Source organism: Larimichthys crocea, chromosome VIII (genome assembly GCF_000972845.2).
Source record: "Larimichthys crocea isolate SSNF chromosome VIII, L_crocea_2.0, whole genome shotgun sequence".
In the NCBI taxonomy this organism is placed as follows: Eukaryota; Metazoa; Chordata; class Actinopteri; family Sciaenidae; genus Larimichthys; species Larimichthys crocea.
The window spans coordinates 9,906,071-9,922,213 of NC_040018.1; the positions used below are offsets into that span (position 1 = coordinate 9,906,071).

Sequence of the window (16,143 nt, forward strand, 5' to 3'; positions counted from 1 at the left end):
GTGACAGTTTACTGATGGAGGCATGTATACATGGGTGCAAAGAGCAGAACAACTAAAAATAAAAGAAAACCAAAGGAGGAGCAGAGATAGAGAGATAGAGTGAGTTTTTTGTAAATATTGGTTAATGGTGTTAAACAAATAGAACACAGAGGCATGATCATTATTGTTTACAACTTCTGTTTTTCTACAGCGTAAATCTAGCAGTGATGAAGGACAGACAATGATATGAACAAAGTGTAAGTATAATAAGCTAAAAGCTTCAGCCTACGCACCTTTTTGGCCAACAATGTTTTTTGTTCCTTTCTTCTTTTTCTCCATTTAATTGAATAAATATTTGTTATCCTTTCATTTCTATGTTCATTTTTTTTTGAATAATTGTTACTAAGCACCAAAATAAATGACTACTCTTCTCCGTCTGATTACCAAACCACAAATCACCATACACTCTGCAGCATATTTTATGTGTTAACCTTAAAGCACTTACACTTACTGCCAAATTTCAACCCCTCTTTCATTTCAATTGAGTGAGCTTCTTTCCAACATAAATTTTAATAGACGTGTTCCTGCGATATGTTCACTGCTTTATGTGCCCTACAAATGAGGAGGTTGTAACCATTGAACTGGTTGCACAGCAGACATTTTGACTCAGCCGGAGAAAGAAAAAAAAAAAAGACACGGGTGGATTTAATAACAGTAATGATGGCTCAGTTCCATTAAGTGTCCCAGTGAACCAGCATGCACCATGGCAGGACCTCCCCTCAGAGGTATGCAGCTATCATAGCTCCCTGCCATGACATGTCAAAATGTCTGCTGTGCAGCCAGTCCATCGAACTGCAAATTGTTTACATGCTGTACACCACATGGTGCTCATTTGGGATATTTTAAAACTTAGATGCACAACTGGTTCTGCATCTGCGAGGTGACAAATGCATGCCACAAATCATGTTCCTATTATTTCATTAAAAACTGTCATAATTCTCCTGTGTATAGGGTCTGTATGGATATAGAAAGATCTGATAATCTGTTTTTGAAAATTCACATTCACTAAAAATGAAAATTATGCGAACCTCCCTGACACCGCACTGTGTCAATTTTAAATGAGGCATGGACATCAAAACGGAGACGGAACAGTGGGGATCTGTGAGGGAAGAATATCACCACCTTTGAAGAGGGGAGGTGGGACATTTTTCATCTGTCTCAATAGACTGCATGATCTCAGCTGTAGCCTGAGCAAACTCAATATCCTGAGGATAGGATTTTATTTTATTTTTTTTTGTAAGAGAGTTTTCTCACTGTATATGTTTCAATATCTGACACAAAGTTTAATTAAATAAATAAATTGAAAAGTAGAATCACATTGCAGCAGGCCCGTGGATTTCCTCCTCATTTTTGCTCCAGTGGCTTGTGGAAAGGTATGCCTCTTATAGCCTCTCCTTGAAGCTCACCAGTGGGACAGAGTTAACAGTGTCCAGGCCATACAAAGCCATCCATCCTGAAGTACAAAAGTGACACCGCGCTGCAGTCTGTGCCAGATGATGGAGGCTGCCACCACCAACTCTCAGCTAAAGCACTGCTGGACAGACCCCATTCCCTCGGTCCTCTGAGAATTACAGTCTTCCTGACATTCACTTAGGATAACACAGGGACACCAAAACAGAGGTTATTTATTTATGAACACTTCCAGGAACTGCGTGTCCACGTGGTTTTAGATTTCATTAGAAATGGACATGTCACGGATGTTTCAGCTTTATCACTCGACTGTAGGGGTTAAATCAATGCATGCCCCGTCCTCACAATGTCCTGCCCTGTGTGTAATTTAGTGTCATCTCCTGTGTAATGAGGGTCTTGTACCATCAGATGGTTACCAAGTCCTGTGGTGTCCTTTGTGTCCCCTACATTTGTTTTTATGTCCCGTTTAATGTGTCCTGTAATAGGGAGGTGTACGGGTCAGTGTCATGATGTTAGTGTCATGGTTTCTTCCATTTTTTCCCCTGTTAAAGTGTTTTTGGTGAGTTTTTCATTATTTGAATGAAGATCTCAAGTTGTGGGTGTTGTATTCTGTCTAAATAAAGTCCCTTGAAGTGCATTTGCGATTTAGGTTAGGTTACATACAGTAAATGAAAATGATTTGACTTATATCTTTTATTAGGAAAAATGCTTTGCTAATTATTAACAAGAAAGAAAACAAAGTACGTTGTACCATTTTGTTCTGTAGCTTATACTATTCACTGGACAGTTTGAAAGATAAGCTGTGGAGTTTTTGACCTTGAAGTTGAATTGACTGGATACGTCACAGCGGAAGTCTCCTCATTACTTTGGTGATCCATTGTCATTTCATCTAGGACCACCAGTCACTGCAAAATCTGTTTATGTATACGATAAACATAAAAATCTTATGAGTAGAGATGACCAGAGGACAGGGTCCATTTTAGACACTCCATTAGCTTTCCCTCCAGGATCACCATCACTGCAAGATGTTAGAATATCTTTGATGTAATAGGTATATAATCATTAAAGTTCATTGATGTTCCCAAAAGGATTCTTTGACTTTAATGACCACTTTGTATTTCTTAGCTCTGCTACTCTATTAACAAGACTGGAGCGACAAATATAGCAGCTTTGTACATTTGTCTTTTTTGTCTTCTTAATTGCATAGCCTCCACATTGTTGGCTAATAAGTGCCAGCCCCCCAGAGAACGCAATGAATTTAACAAGTTTACCACTGCCAAATTAGTGTCCAGCTGGGCAAAGCAGGCAAACTTTCAACTAGAGTGTAATGTCTAAAGAGGGCCAAATCTCATCAGAATCTTGCACTGTGTGTATCAAGTGTAACCTCTTTATTCAATTTATTCATAGTATAAATTAATAATGTTGGCTATTATATTATGCACAAAGGATAATGGGAATTACAAATCAGTCCACAAACTTGAGTACTCAGTTTCCAACAGTGGAGCGTGTGCACGGCGTAATTAAACGTGTATAAGCTATCATTCAAGCTCGCAGAAACAAAACGGACGTACCTTGTTACACCAAGAATGTTAAGGATGATCTGTTCAAAGTAAAAGTGAACAAATTGGTTATTTTCTTAAAAAAAGATCATAATGCTTGTTATGACAAAATGGGTAATTATAGTTATAGTTTGTAACTTCAGAGCCGAACTGGGGCGAGTAAAGTTTAATGAGGACCTTTGAGATCCTGTTTTGATGTAACCACTTGATGTCAGCTATGAATTGTGGGCATTTTCAAATTTTTACTTGGTAAGTACTTCAATGAATGTCAAACATGAATAATACATGTAAAGAGTTTGTGATGTCTGGGGTAGTTAGTGGATCACCAAAGGTTTTATATATATATGGATGGGAATAGAAGTTTGTAGAAGGCTTTGGGAGCACTGACTTTTAATTCCATACTTTTGAAGTCAGGTCATTTACCATGTTGTGTTAATTCACTGTCACCCAGATGAAACTATAGGCTTGAATTTGAGGACAAACTGTACTGCTGTTAACAACTAACTTTAAACAAATGTTGAGTCTGAGAGTCACATTCCTTAAATCAAAAAAAAAAAAAAATGGCAATGAGGAGACCACGGAGACCATGCTGTCTTTGAAGTAGAGAGAAAGCTTTTCTGGAGGGACACACAAAGAGATGCTTTGAAGAAAGAACAATCCATCAGTGTGAGGTGTGAGTGACTAAACCTCCACAGATAGCATAATGGTGAATCAGCAAAACATATTCACCACGTCAGTCTTGTGGAGTTGTAGGTAAAATATCTTGCTTGAAGGATAAGAGAGATTTAATTGTCATTTTATTCGTTCAGCTTTTTCATTAGGCTTGTCTAAATAACACAATAGACTGAGGCATCTGCTGCACAGCTACAATTAGACATAACACATTTTGAATATGCTTTATATTAATGTATTTTATTTTAGGATTATTATATTATGTCTATTCAATTCTTACAGATGCCCAAAGGAACCTATTTTAAGATCCCCATTGTTTGATTCACTGGTAATAAAGAGAAGTAGGCTACAATGACTTGTTTTTGCTTCATGAGGAGAAATTTAGTTTCAAGCCACAGGAAAGCCAAATCCATAAACACTAGGCATTTTAGGGTCTTACATATAGTATGTAATAGTAAGTGTCTAAAAAATATCAGGAATCACTTTCAATCTACATTTGAAATAAAACTTTCCTAATATTGAGTTTAATTTGGGCGTGCTTATGCTCAGACATTTATTATGCAATTCATTCTACAAACTGATCATTAAAACATCCATGTCAGTTGTCCTACAAAATAAAACCTCTCTGCTACCACTCAATCTGCCTCAAAGCCAGTCAAAACTGAAACAAAGTGACTTTAATACATTTTAGTGTAACGAAAAAACTTCAAAAAAGGAAATATTATTATTCTGTTCCTTATAGAATAGAAAAAAATACAACCATACTCCTGAATTCAAGCTTCTCTTCACTAGCCTAATTGTCTCATTAACCCATGGTAAAAACAGACTTCATTGAATCCCCACTGTTCTAATGATCACCAATAATGACCATCTGGTTTGGTCAACATTAATCCTCAATTCACTGAGTATACTGGTAAAACTACTGTTGTGGTCAATAGAGCCTGATCTGGTGGCTTTGAGTGTGTAGATAACAGTTCAGTTCCCTGTCATAAAGAGCTATCTGACAGCAAAGTAAAGTGTTTTCTAAATATAGCGTACACTTGAACCAATGTTGATTTTCTTTTGTAGGTGGCTAAAATCGTTTTGCTACCTGTCCACAGCAGCTTCCTGCTTAGCTTCCATATGCCAGTTCTCATGAGGGAGAGATGTCAATCAAAACAAGACATATTACACAGTCTGAAGGAATAGTCTGAACAGCAAAATTAGCTGTTTTTGAACGAGCTTATGAAGATGAAGTTATGAAGATTTATTTTCACTTTGTAATTTAATAGAATCAACTTTATTATCATACATGCACATGTACATCCACATTTCCAGAGTCTTTAAATGGAATGAAACTGAGACATTAATGTTGTGATAATACATTACAGCATGTTGGTTCACAGGTCCTCATCATTCCCTCTGTTGTGTTTAATGGGGTCGGTTTTGAAGTGCACCGTTGAGTGTGATTCATCACTCTGTGATTCCTCGTCAAAGCTTGTTTCCTTCCTCTTTTTATTTAGAAGAGCCCATGGCATCATGCTCAGGACCGGTGTGTTGAGTATGACAAGTAAAACATTTCAGGTCCCATTTACTGCTCCATCATGCATAAAGAATGTGCTCTGTGCTTATTCTTCAAATTCTGGACTAAGTATTCTGTGGTGCACAAACGACTTTGATGCACTAAACAATTAATGTAAAAACTATCAAGATATAATTTAATAATGAGTCAAGGAAGAGCTGTGTCAGCTGTTCTGTATGTCTCCATCTGACAGAAGAAAGATGGATTCTTGTATTTTTCATTAAAAGCTAATATGACAAAATGTCTTATTTCTGAGCCGTTCACCTTGAAATAAAGTGTTACAGAAAAAGAAAGAATCTGTGAAACGCAATAACTTGAGTTGTGTTTTTACCCTGTGTGATTGCCGGCTTATACAGACCAGCAGGAGCCTGTGAATTTGTAGAAAGCACAGATTAGAGAGAATAGGATGTTGTGTTCCAGTCAGTCTTGGTTTAAGCCGGGTGTGAATAAGGGATTGTTGAAGTGAATGAGGGGCACTGCAGCTCTCAACGTTGAGAGGAGAAGCTCTTCTGGGGCAGGATCAAAGAACTCAGTCAACCAAGGCTGCTGCTCAACCCAGACTTTAGTGAACCAACCACACACACTAATCTCTTACCGAAGTCTCAACAGAAAGGCATCAACCAAACTGAATCTAATGAGCATCTACCATACAACAAAAACAAATGGTATACAGAAAGGGCAATGCAGGAGAAAGAAATGAATCAAACTTCAACTCCAACAGCACCTACTGTATTTGGTAGTGCTAAATGTATTAAATATTGAATTTGCATGGATGTATATAATGCTGAACAAGATGTTTCCATTGATATAAGAGTGCAGCCATAAGACAATGCCATACTTTATTATTTCACTTAGTGTAAGTTGAAATATTGTAGCTTCGAGCAAAGCATAGGTACTATAATAGAGTGATAAATGATAGCGATATTAAACTGCCATGCAGTCAGGAGTTTTTTTGTACACCTTGAAGCTAGGAGAGGGGAAATTTAAAGGTCCAGTGTGAAGGATTCAGGGGCATCTAGATGTTGCAGTTGCAGAGTGCGAACGACTGATTAGCCCTTTCCTCACCCTGCCTTTCCAAGCTTGTGGGAGAACATATGACAAATGTGAAAGGCCATATATAGAGCCAGTGTTTGGTTTGTCCACTGCGGACTAGAAACATCTGTAGAAATGCTTTCTACAGATGTTTCTAGATGTTTCTGGGACAGACTCCATTGAAGAGTATACACTCCTTAGAAGGTTGACTGTTGGCTAGTATATGTAGTAGTACAGTAGTAGTAGCTAAAGTAGTATATGTGATCATTCATGAACATACCCCAACTAAGATGCTTTTGTACCTAAATCTAACCAAACCTTTACCATAGTGGTGTGATATCGGAAAATGGTTGTTGAAACCCAACTAATGGGCTGCTGACATGTTAAAAATAAGTATATCTGTAGGCAGACTTCTTACTAAGCCTGTAAGTAGTGCCTGCTCTAGCACCACAGATTTTGTGAGCTTTGACTTCTTGGTCAATGTTTTCCTTTCCCATGATCACAACTAAGCATAAATCAATATGGCAGGATCAGAAATACTTATGGTATATATAAATTTGAAACCCCTTTTGCATCATAATAAAATTTAGCTTTGTAAAATAGCATAGTGAATCATTGGAGGAACAGAGTCAAGGTACCAGTGCTTGAGACTGATGAGACTGATTGATTGGATTTTGAGTATATCATGTCTAGAATGTCATTTACCATGTAAGAGTGACATTTCAAATATACAGCACAGCAGAAATCAAAGAGATGTAAAACAAAAAGAAAAAAAAAACATGACAGCTCAGTGGTCACAAACCACTCTGTGCAGCGGTTTCAATCTCCAATCACTTGACTGAGCATGAGGCACCTTTTATCATGGTTCATCCACTGCAATTAATCTTTAACAGATGTGATGCAACCCTCCCCTCTGGATCTTACTCACATTCAGTGTCACTCCATCTTTATCTCTGTCTCCCTCGCTCCAGCTTCCTCTTTCACATCCATAAATATTGCAAATATTCTCATCTTTTTTCTTGTCCTTAATTCAAGTTACCTTAAGGCACCTACTGGGCCACAGCAGAGAGCACGAATGCTTTCAGAGACTAATAAAACAAAGCTGTTGGGAGTGTAACCACATGAAGCTAGAAAAAAAAATGCAAAGAGTTGCAAAGTTGGCTTAGAGTTTCTTCCTTCCCTACAGTAAATCAATTGGACTGAGACTGAGAGAATACAAGTCATACTGAGGGATGGTGGGGAAAAGATTCCCCATCCAGATGATTGGACATTCAGAATATCCAAACCTTAATTCTAGTGTGCAACAGTCATTTATGGCTTCAGGACTGCTCAATAATGCATCAAAACCCACAGGCCTCCAGGGGAAGCAGTCAGTAATCAAAAAGTAAGTTAAGGTTTTCATAATAGGACCCTATAAATAACTGGGGACAGAAATGAGGGCATGTAAAATTGATGAGGGATGATTCAAACCCCATGAGGTGGAGGGAGCTTAACTCAAGGAGAAGGAATGTGATGTTGAGTGGTCTGGCGATATGAGCATATGTAGAAAATGGAATTCCATAAGTGATTTGTGCCACCAGTGTTACTATATGACTGTACAGATATATGCACATTGTTCATGAGCCTTTAAAATGGTGTGATTTTAAGCAACCAGCCAACACTTGGCCAACAAATGGTTACCAATTAAGATTTTACAGAAGAGGAGTTGAACCTTTTTATGTTATAATTACAGGTTCTTTCTAATCTTGTGTATTACTGTACATCCATTCCTCAGATAAGCCTTGAAAATGTCTTGTACATCTGAAGGTCACATTTGTTCAAATCATAAAATCTATACCAGTTTACATTTTATCTCCATTCCTGCTTAGCACAAGTGAAAAGGAAAGCATACAGCAACACAACTTTTATAACTTGAAGAGTATGTGGTGAAATGAGCACCCAAACAACACTCCCACACGTTCTTTTAGAAATGCAAAAGACGTGTGTGCTTGAGGTTCTTTGCATTTTCTGAAGGATTCCGAGTTCTCCAGTGTACCTATCACTAACGCTACTCTACTGTGAGAAAGTACTTCAAAACCAGCGTTTTGAAACTAAGAGCATAATGAAGCCTTGCAAAGCACAACCTTCAAAGTAACTTATTTCTTAACATCTAAATAGTCTTGTGAAGTCCTGTAATCTTGTGGTAAAAAAAAGGAATCCATTAGGATTGCTTAAAGGAATCAGTGATTAAATAATATTGTCATAATTAGGTGGAAAACAGTGCAGGTGGGTAAGAAATAAAAGGAAAATAGGTCACACATCACGAAAGATTATACTAATACAGAGTAACCTTTAGTGATGTCATGATTGAGGTTATTAGGTCCTGATCAGAGTCCTTATCAAGCACACCTTATTATTCATGAGCTGCTTATTCCAAATACTGAAGGCATCGAAAATTGTTCACTGATATTAAGTCTATAAACTTATTTAATTGGATAATGTGACTCTTGTTGCCATGCCATGAGCTAGAGTGACACATTACTTTGTTGGACTTGTGTAGGGACTACAGGAACACTTGTGAGTGTACAGCGGTGTTGCAGAGTGAAGGTTCTTTCCCTTTGGTCCAGCAGACACTGGCTGCTTTAACGTGCTTTAACCAAACAAGTTTCATTTTGGCCTGCCGTCAAGTTACTTCACAAATTGACAGTCAGCTCCGGTTTTCTAATGTGAAGCTGCTACCGAAATGTTTTGCACACTGCACGTTGCTGATGAGAAGGAGAGAGGAGAGGTAACAGATCTGTTAGCGGCGGAGTTTAGCAAATTCATGCATTTTTTGCCGACCTGTGTCTGAAGTCGGTCACACTGCTGCAGAAAAACAATTTTTCACACTCGCACTCATTTTCACTTCTATATGCAGTGAAATGTTAGTGCTGTTGACTGTGTTAAGGAGAGCAGCACTGCAGCATTAGCAGGTTACTGTGGAAAAAAACAGTAGTAAACTATGGTTTAAAAAAAAAAAAAGGGGGGTGAATGTGCTTTATTTTAGCCATTACTGATGAACCCCAAAAAGATCCTAAGGACTGGTTCAAGACATCTCTAATACATAAAGACCAATGAATGGTCACGTCTATCTACTGTACAAATATATTTTTTTATTCAGGGTTAATCAAATGTCAATGCTTCTGACATATGTACCTCACAGTTGATTATAGAACTGATATAATTAATGTAAGTAATGCTGCTGATTGAAAGAGAATGTTCATTTCCTCTGTAATGTGAATGCACGTATTCATATTATCTGGATTCTTCATTCACGCATTGAAAAACATCTCTTATCAGTCTCTGAATATGAAACTGCTCTAGTTCCAGGGACATGAAGGTACTGTCCTCAGTTGACTGCCGACCTGACAGATGGATCATGTTAACACTCAGTAGTGCAAATTTGAAACAATCTCTCTTATTCCAGCTATAGCCTTTCTGGTGTTGGTGCACAGTTTCCGGTGCGTGTGACACACACAAGTTTGAATTAGGCAACATATTCATTATGAGGAGAGAGAGAGACACACAGGCTAGAATACACACTGACGTACAGTGGAAGTACAATAAGCACCTTGATCTAACACTGCATACCACGTGGAGTCTTATAAGCGTTATAGTGCACTGGCTCTACAGACAGATATGTATTCAAGCATACGGAATACCAGTGATACGTTTCACCACCGAGCCACATTAGCGCTGTCTTGTTCTGCGGGTGTGTGAGCGACTTAACAGTGGCAGAGAGCACAAACAGACTGAGCAATGCTCCATCAGTCAATCAGAAAAGGATGTCTATGAATGTGGAGCAATAGAAATGGTAGCTAGTTAGACGGATCTGTGACTAGCTGGTGGTGTATGAGCCAGCTGGAAAAAGTCCCCTAAAAAATGTACTGTCCTGAAGAAGAAGATGGCCAAAATGTATGAATAGTAGAGTGTTTTAGACTTTAATGGCTTCAAACCCAGTTTGCCCAAAGTCATAGTAATTATTAATCATGCCATGAGTGTTTACAAGTTTGACAGCACTTGTCTGGAATATATTTACTGGAAGATGAACTGAAATGAAGTCTTTATACCATTTTATATCAAACAGATAAAAGAAACCAATATGACTCACCATCAAATTTTTTATGCCTCGACACAAACGTCGTCCTCATATCGTGGCTGCTCTTCTCCACCAAGTTCTCGAAGTCCAGTTTGCTCTGCTGGTTGAGTTTGTCCTCCATCTCAGATGTGCAGCAGGTGTATCCCTGAGGACAGACACGCAGGTGCTCACCTAAGGGAGACAGAGACACAGAGCGCCTTTTTTTACACACATCACTGCCACAGGGTTCGGTTTTTTCAAAAGGCTTAGCTGAGTCTTTGATCAAAACTCTCCTGTGATTTTGGGACTCTCATCACTGAAGCTATCAAAGAGGGACAGACCGTAACAAATGGGGAAGGATAATATTTGTCGGTAACCTGCTGTCATGTGAAACAGAGAGTAACTTTGATACAGCACTGCATACTGCTCATGCAGGATTTTCTTTCCTTATCACATTACAATGCACTGCAATAACAGTAACTAAGCTTATGCACATCAGTATTAAGTACATCAAATTGATGGCAGTGTGTTCAGAAACTATATTTCAGTGCCTCAGGTCAGGGGCTAGGGCAATGTGAAGTAGTCTAGATTCAGCCAAAATTATCATTAAACCAGCATTCATTGATTTTTTCGGTAACTTGGACCCAGCACAACAAGCTACTGTAAATAAACAAAACACTGACATATTATCACCTTAAAAGAGAGCAGGTCAGCAAATAATCACTTATCTAAACAACCACCAAAGACCCAACACAAGTTCAATTTTCACTCTTCTTTTTTGCTCAGTTTAGGCCTCCACCATCATTCGAGGGGCATATCTGGCTTTTCACAAGCTCTTCGCTAACTGTGTCTGTCTCTTGTTTGGTGCTGACCAGGTAGTGTGCAGAGGGTTTAGACTATATGACCTTTTCTGTCAAAGACAACTGACTGCTGTGGCTGAACACAATGCAGGTGAGAGCTACCACGGTGAACGAAAAGCGAAAATAATGAGCTGAAAGACACTAAAATGCTACAAAGGAGGTTTCTGGGTTCATCACCACAAGCCACTTTCACATTACAATCTCATTTCATACATTATTAATGTAAAAAATGTTGATTAGTGTAGCTCCGAGCAGGGATATTTAAATTTCTGAATAATTTTCTGACATCACAGCTTATGTGCTCCAGTACACCTTTGGTATAACAGCAATCTCAATTTAAAGATTCTGCTCCCTCAGAATTTCAGACTTTTTTTTTTTTTTTTGTGAGCATCCAGGTGATTTTTATTTTATTTGTCGAGGTTGTGAGATCTACCACCACTGAGACTTCAGCTGCCATCCCAGTACAATTAAACAAGCTCAACAGCAACAGCATCTCTTTGCACTGACCCGGTGACTCAGGATAATCACTTCACTTTTGTGACTTCAATAGAAAAATGCTCATTTAGAGCTCTATGAATTATCTTCACTAACCAGGGCACAGTTACTGGAGAATACAGCTGCAGATGATCATTTTTTAAATGTAGTTTTTTCAATGCTTGGTGCACTGCAAACAATATTCCCTCCATTGTACCGGGGTTATCAGCAGAATGAACGGTGGTGGTGGAGATCTATAAACCTCACCGTATAATACCAATATTATTCATCATGGATGGAGGTGAGTGATGATGGAATCTTTATTCAGATAATGTTCCCTTTTAGTAACTGAAAAATGCTCGGCCTGTTATCTTGATGAAGTGAGGTTTTACAGAGCCTTTGACTCTTTGTGCCCGATGTGGTGTTAAAAATGTGTAAAAAAAAATTAGTGAAATGTGTGAAATAAGTGACAGAATTCATCCAAGGTAAATTTGTTTCTAAATCTATCTGAGATGTCTTCACAACTTGAGTCTTTGCACATAAGGGCAATTAAATCGCTTCAGGAATTCAACATCTAATGAAAAAGTGTGCATATCAGATTGTAAACTTGAGTGAAGAGCTGTGTGATTCAGAAACAGAAGTATTGGATGTGTGGGAGGGTATTAAATAATACATATGGAGAATTCACCACATTGGCCACAACCTTGCGTTTGGAAAGACAACAATCAGTGAATTACTTCACAAATCTGAAAGCCTTCTCGTTAAAGAAGAAGGGGTTACTCTTACATCTGTGGATTATTCTCTCTGTATAGAGAGTGTAAATGTTTGAAAGGGCACGGATTGCTTTGAGGAGTGAGGAAAAAAGATCCTGAAGTCTGATGAAATGAAAAATTCAGCTCTACAGCTGTAATGCACAGCACTATCTGACAGAAACCAGGCTTAAACCATCATGCATTTAACACAATCTCTATCTGAGAGCATGGTGATGGCAGCACCAGGCAGGTGCCTTTTAGTATCAGGGACTGAGAGAGGTGTCAGATTAGACAGAATTGATCTGAGCCACAGGCAGACACATTCCTGAAACAGAAATAGTGTGACCCATATCCATGTTTCCCCTCAAATCTATCACAAATTTTAACAGAATTTTGAGTAATTCTGTAAAAGAAATTGTGAACGCCTGCTTGTTTCCATCTGCTAATATTAGGAGTTGTTTCGTTACAGTAGTTGGCATAACTTCTGCAGTTAGAAAACCCATGAGAAAACATGACTTAAATATTGCTGTGGCATGCAAAGTTGGCTCCAGTGTGATCAGAAATTTGTAATCCAGCCTTGAACTGTCTTCTGTATTTATTCATCATTTTTTCTGTGTTGAAAACAGTTATTGGTGTTCCCACCCAATCCCCCAATCAGTTGACCAATCAGGCAGAGTAGGGCGGGTTGTCACAGAATGCCAGTGCCATCAACAATGGCTTTGCGCCATGGAATAACATTACCAAAAAAAAAAGTGCAGTGACCGTACAGAGCTCAGTCCCGAGAATATAGTTGCCCAAATGAGGAGTGTTAAATCAGATCTGTGTGGCTCTCTCATCGGACCGATGAGGAGACTTTCAAAGCAAAAAGAACTGATAAGTAATGTGAGTTAAAATTTTGCTACGTCATAACTCAAAAAACTAAACAAAAAAAAAAAGCTGCTTTACTATTTTCGACTAGTTTCCACCACACATTTCTGATGTAATACTTCAAAATGTGCAGCAAAATATGTTTACATGAAACACATATACTGAAAATCTTTGGTCGAAACAACCATGTCAAAACACCAGGATGGTTTTAGGTGAAGAATGAAGTCTATAAAGACTTCAGGTTACATTAAACATAGAATCTGATTTGAGCAATGACTTGCACTGAGCAACCTGAAAGAGAATACACACCAAACTTGAGCAAGCTTTACTGAATTTACAGGGTCTGAAAATAAATCCAGAGGCATCAAGTTAATTCACATACAAAAAGACAAAAGATGTTTCTACTACATACTGGTTCAAAAGAGTTTGAATTTTGTCTGGCATTTTGTGTTGATTCTGAATGCTATAATGCCTCCAGGACAAGCTCAACCCTTCATTAAAACGAATATTTGCCCCCCTGATGAGATGCAGTTTCCTTTCATAGATTACATCAGAACTTTGACATGTGTTATGCAAATCTATGTTAATTCACAAGGCCAAGTAAAATCACAATAAATATGGTCTCATAGAATCCAATACTGCCCCAATGTGAAGAGAGACAAGCAAACCGTAGACAGTGTCTGGTACTGCGCCAGGCTATTTGAACAGTGCATGGTGCTGAGATGAACATACAAATAAATATGATCCACTTTACCTGAAGGAATTAAAAAAAAAAAAAAACTTTCCACCAAAATAGATTTATGTTAACAAGAGTAGTTTCCGCCATAGATGAGGAGGCCACTGTTTATCGTGTGTGTGTTTAACCTCTCGATCAGTTTTCAGCTCTAGGTTTGTAGCACAACATATAACAAGTCTGTTTTATACACCTTAAAGGTCCAGTGTGTAACTTTTGCGATGATCTAATAGCAGAAATGGAAAATAATTCATAAATAATAATTTAATAATTGTATTTAACCCTTTTATATCTACAGGAGCAGGTCCTCTAACATGGAGTCCACCATCTTGTGGCGCCATGTTTGTTACAGTAGCCTAGAAAGGTCAAAGGGCTCTACAGAGCGCGAAGTGTTTGTTAGTTCCTAACATCTAATTGTTTTTTGTTTTGATAAAGGTTTGCATTTCATCTAAACAAATGGAGGGTCATAGTTATTATTTAGTACAAGAAACAAAACAAAAAATTGCATTAAAGAAGCAAAAACACAAAGAAGTAAACGATTAGCTTCTTACCCTTATTTCGCTAATCTTAGCTTTTATAAAGTCAAAAGTTAAAGCTAAAGCTAGTCAACAAGGCAGAACAAGTAACAATGACACTCGCTCTGACCTATAGTTTTACAGAAACTATAGGTCAGAGCATTTAGTTAGAATATCTAACTAAATGCAGAATTCTAAATATATGTATCTGAGAGAACTTCAACAGCTTCAACAGGCCATTCATGCGGTTATGAAATTACCTCTTTTGGCACATAAAGGTCACCGTAGATTCTCCTACACACTTGGAAGGACGGTTACATCTCTCACCACTAATCTAACACACAGTACTTATAACTGTATTCTTAAACTTGATGTAAGTAATCAAACAAAACACACTGGAAAAATATAGGCCCTGATGAACAATACTGAAGAAAGAAGTGTGTGTTTTTTTATATTCTTCATTGACTACATCACAATAATAAAACAGTATAGTATAGTAGTCTATTTTTATCAATATATTTTTTTGAATATCTTTTTTGAATTTCCAGAAAAAAGATTTTTCTGATATTAGAATGACTTTACTGAATGCAGATGTCTGAATTCATCAATAAATGACCTAATACATCCACCAATGAACCATTAAAAAGACCATTAACAAGTGTCTGAGATATAAGAAGACAACCATGAGTAAGCTTCTTGAATGAATCCTATTCAGCTTTTACAAATCAGTATATAACATTTAACAGTCTTCCCCATAAGCACTTCAGTGTAACGTTGTGTCTAAGAGCTCATAATTCAGCAGCAGGAGATCATGAGAAGGACTTGAGGGCTCCATCATGGTTCCATCCATGGACAATGAACAAACGAAGAAACAAACAAAGATGGAGGCTGTGAAAACACTGAAAGTACACTGGTCAGGATGTGTACTTTTAAATGTTTGCCTGGGCAGCAAAGATGCTCATGAACGCAGCAATTGTGCATATTCTTTGGAAAATAATTACCAGTCTCCGACTCGTTACTGATGCATACAAATATTTAAATCTTAGGTGCCACATTCTGCATATTTGCTTTATTATCTCCCCTCAGCTGCTCCACATCTGAGAGCATCAGACATCATTATCAGAGGTTTAAAAAAAAAAAAGTCTGGCCAGCAGTCGCATAAAAGATTCAAGTTTTGAGAGGGTTTCTCTTTCCCCGGTTCTATCTATTAACATTTGAGAAAAAGAAGATGAAATGGCTGTCGCTGCACAGCGGCGGATTGGTGCAGAAGAGACTCAATTGTGGGACTTTTTTTTTTTATACTGTAGAACCTACATTGTACTGTGCAAAGCAGACACCAGCAGGCACACTGGTGTTCTGCATGCATATACAGTAAGCTATAGATGGAGAAGCAGTGCATGGATAATGAAACAAGGAGGATGCGGTATGTACGTGCTGGCACTCTCAAATGTGCTTAATCCTTAATCAGTCCTTGGAGATGCACCAGGCTACAGTAATGAGGTGCACCATCAACAGCTCAACAGAAACCTACTGTCTCCAGAGTAATGCACGAGCCTCCTGGCCACTGAGACCA

The 16,143-nt window shown here is 38.1% G+C and overlaps 1 protein-coding gene across 2 annotated transcripts in view; it reads right to left on the reverse strand.

Annotated features, from left to right (window-relative positions):
* Positions 1-16,143, reverse strand: part of gpc6a (glypican 6a) — a 165,662-nt gene that overhangs the window by 124,662 nt on the left and 24,857 nt on the right. For both annotated transcript variants that reach the window (XM_027281729.1, XM_027281730.1), the window contains exon 2: positions 10,403-10,561. In XM_027281729.1, coding sequence (XP_027137530.1) covers positions 10,403-10,561 — 159 coding nt within the window. The remainder of the gene's footprint in view (positions 1-10,402; positions 10,562-16,143) is intronic.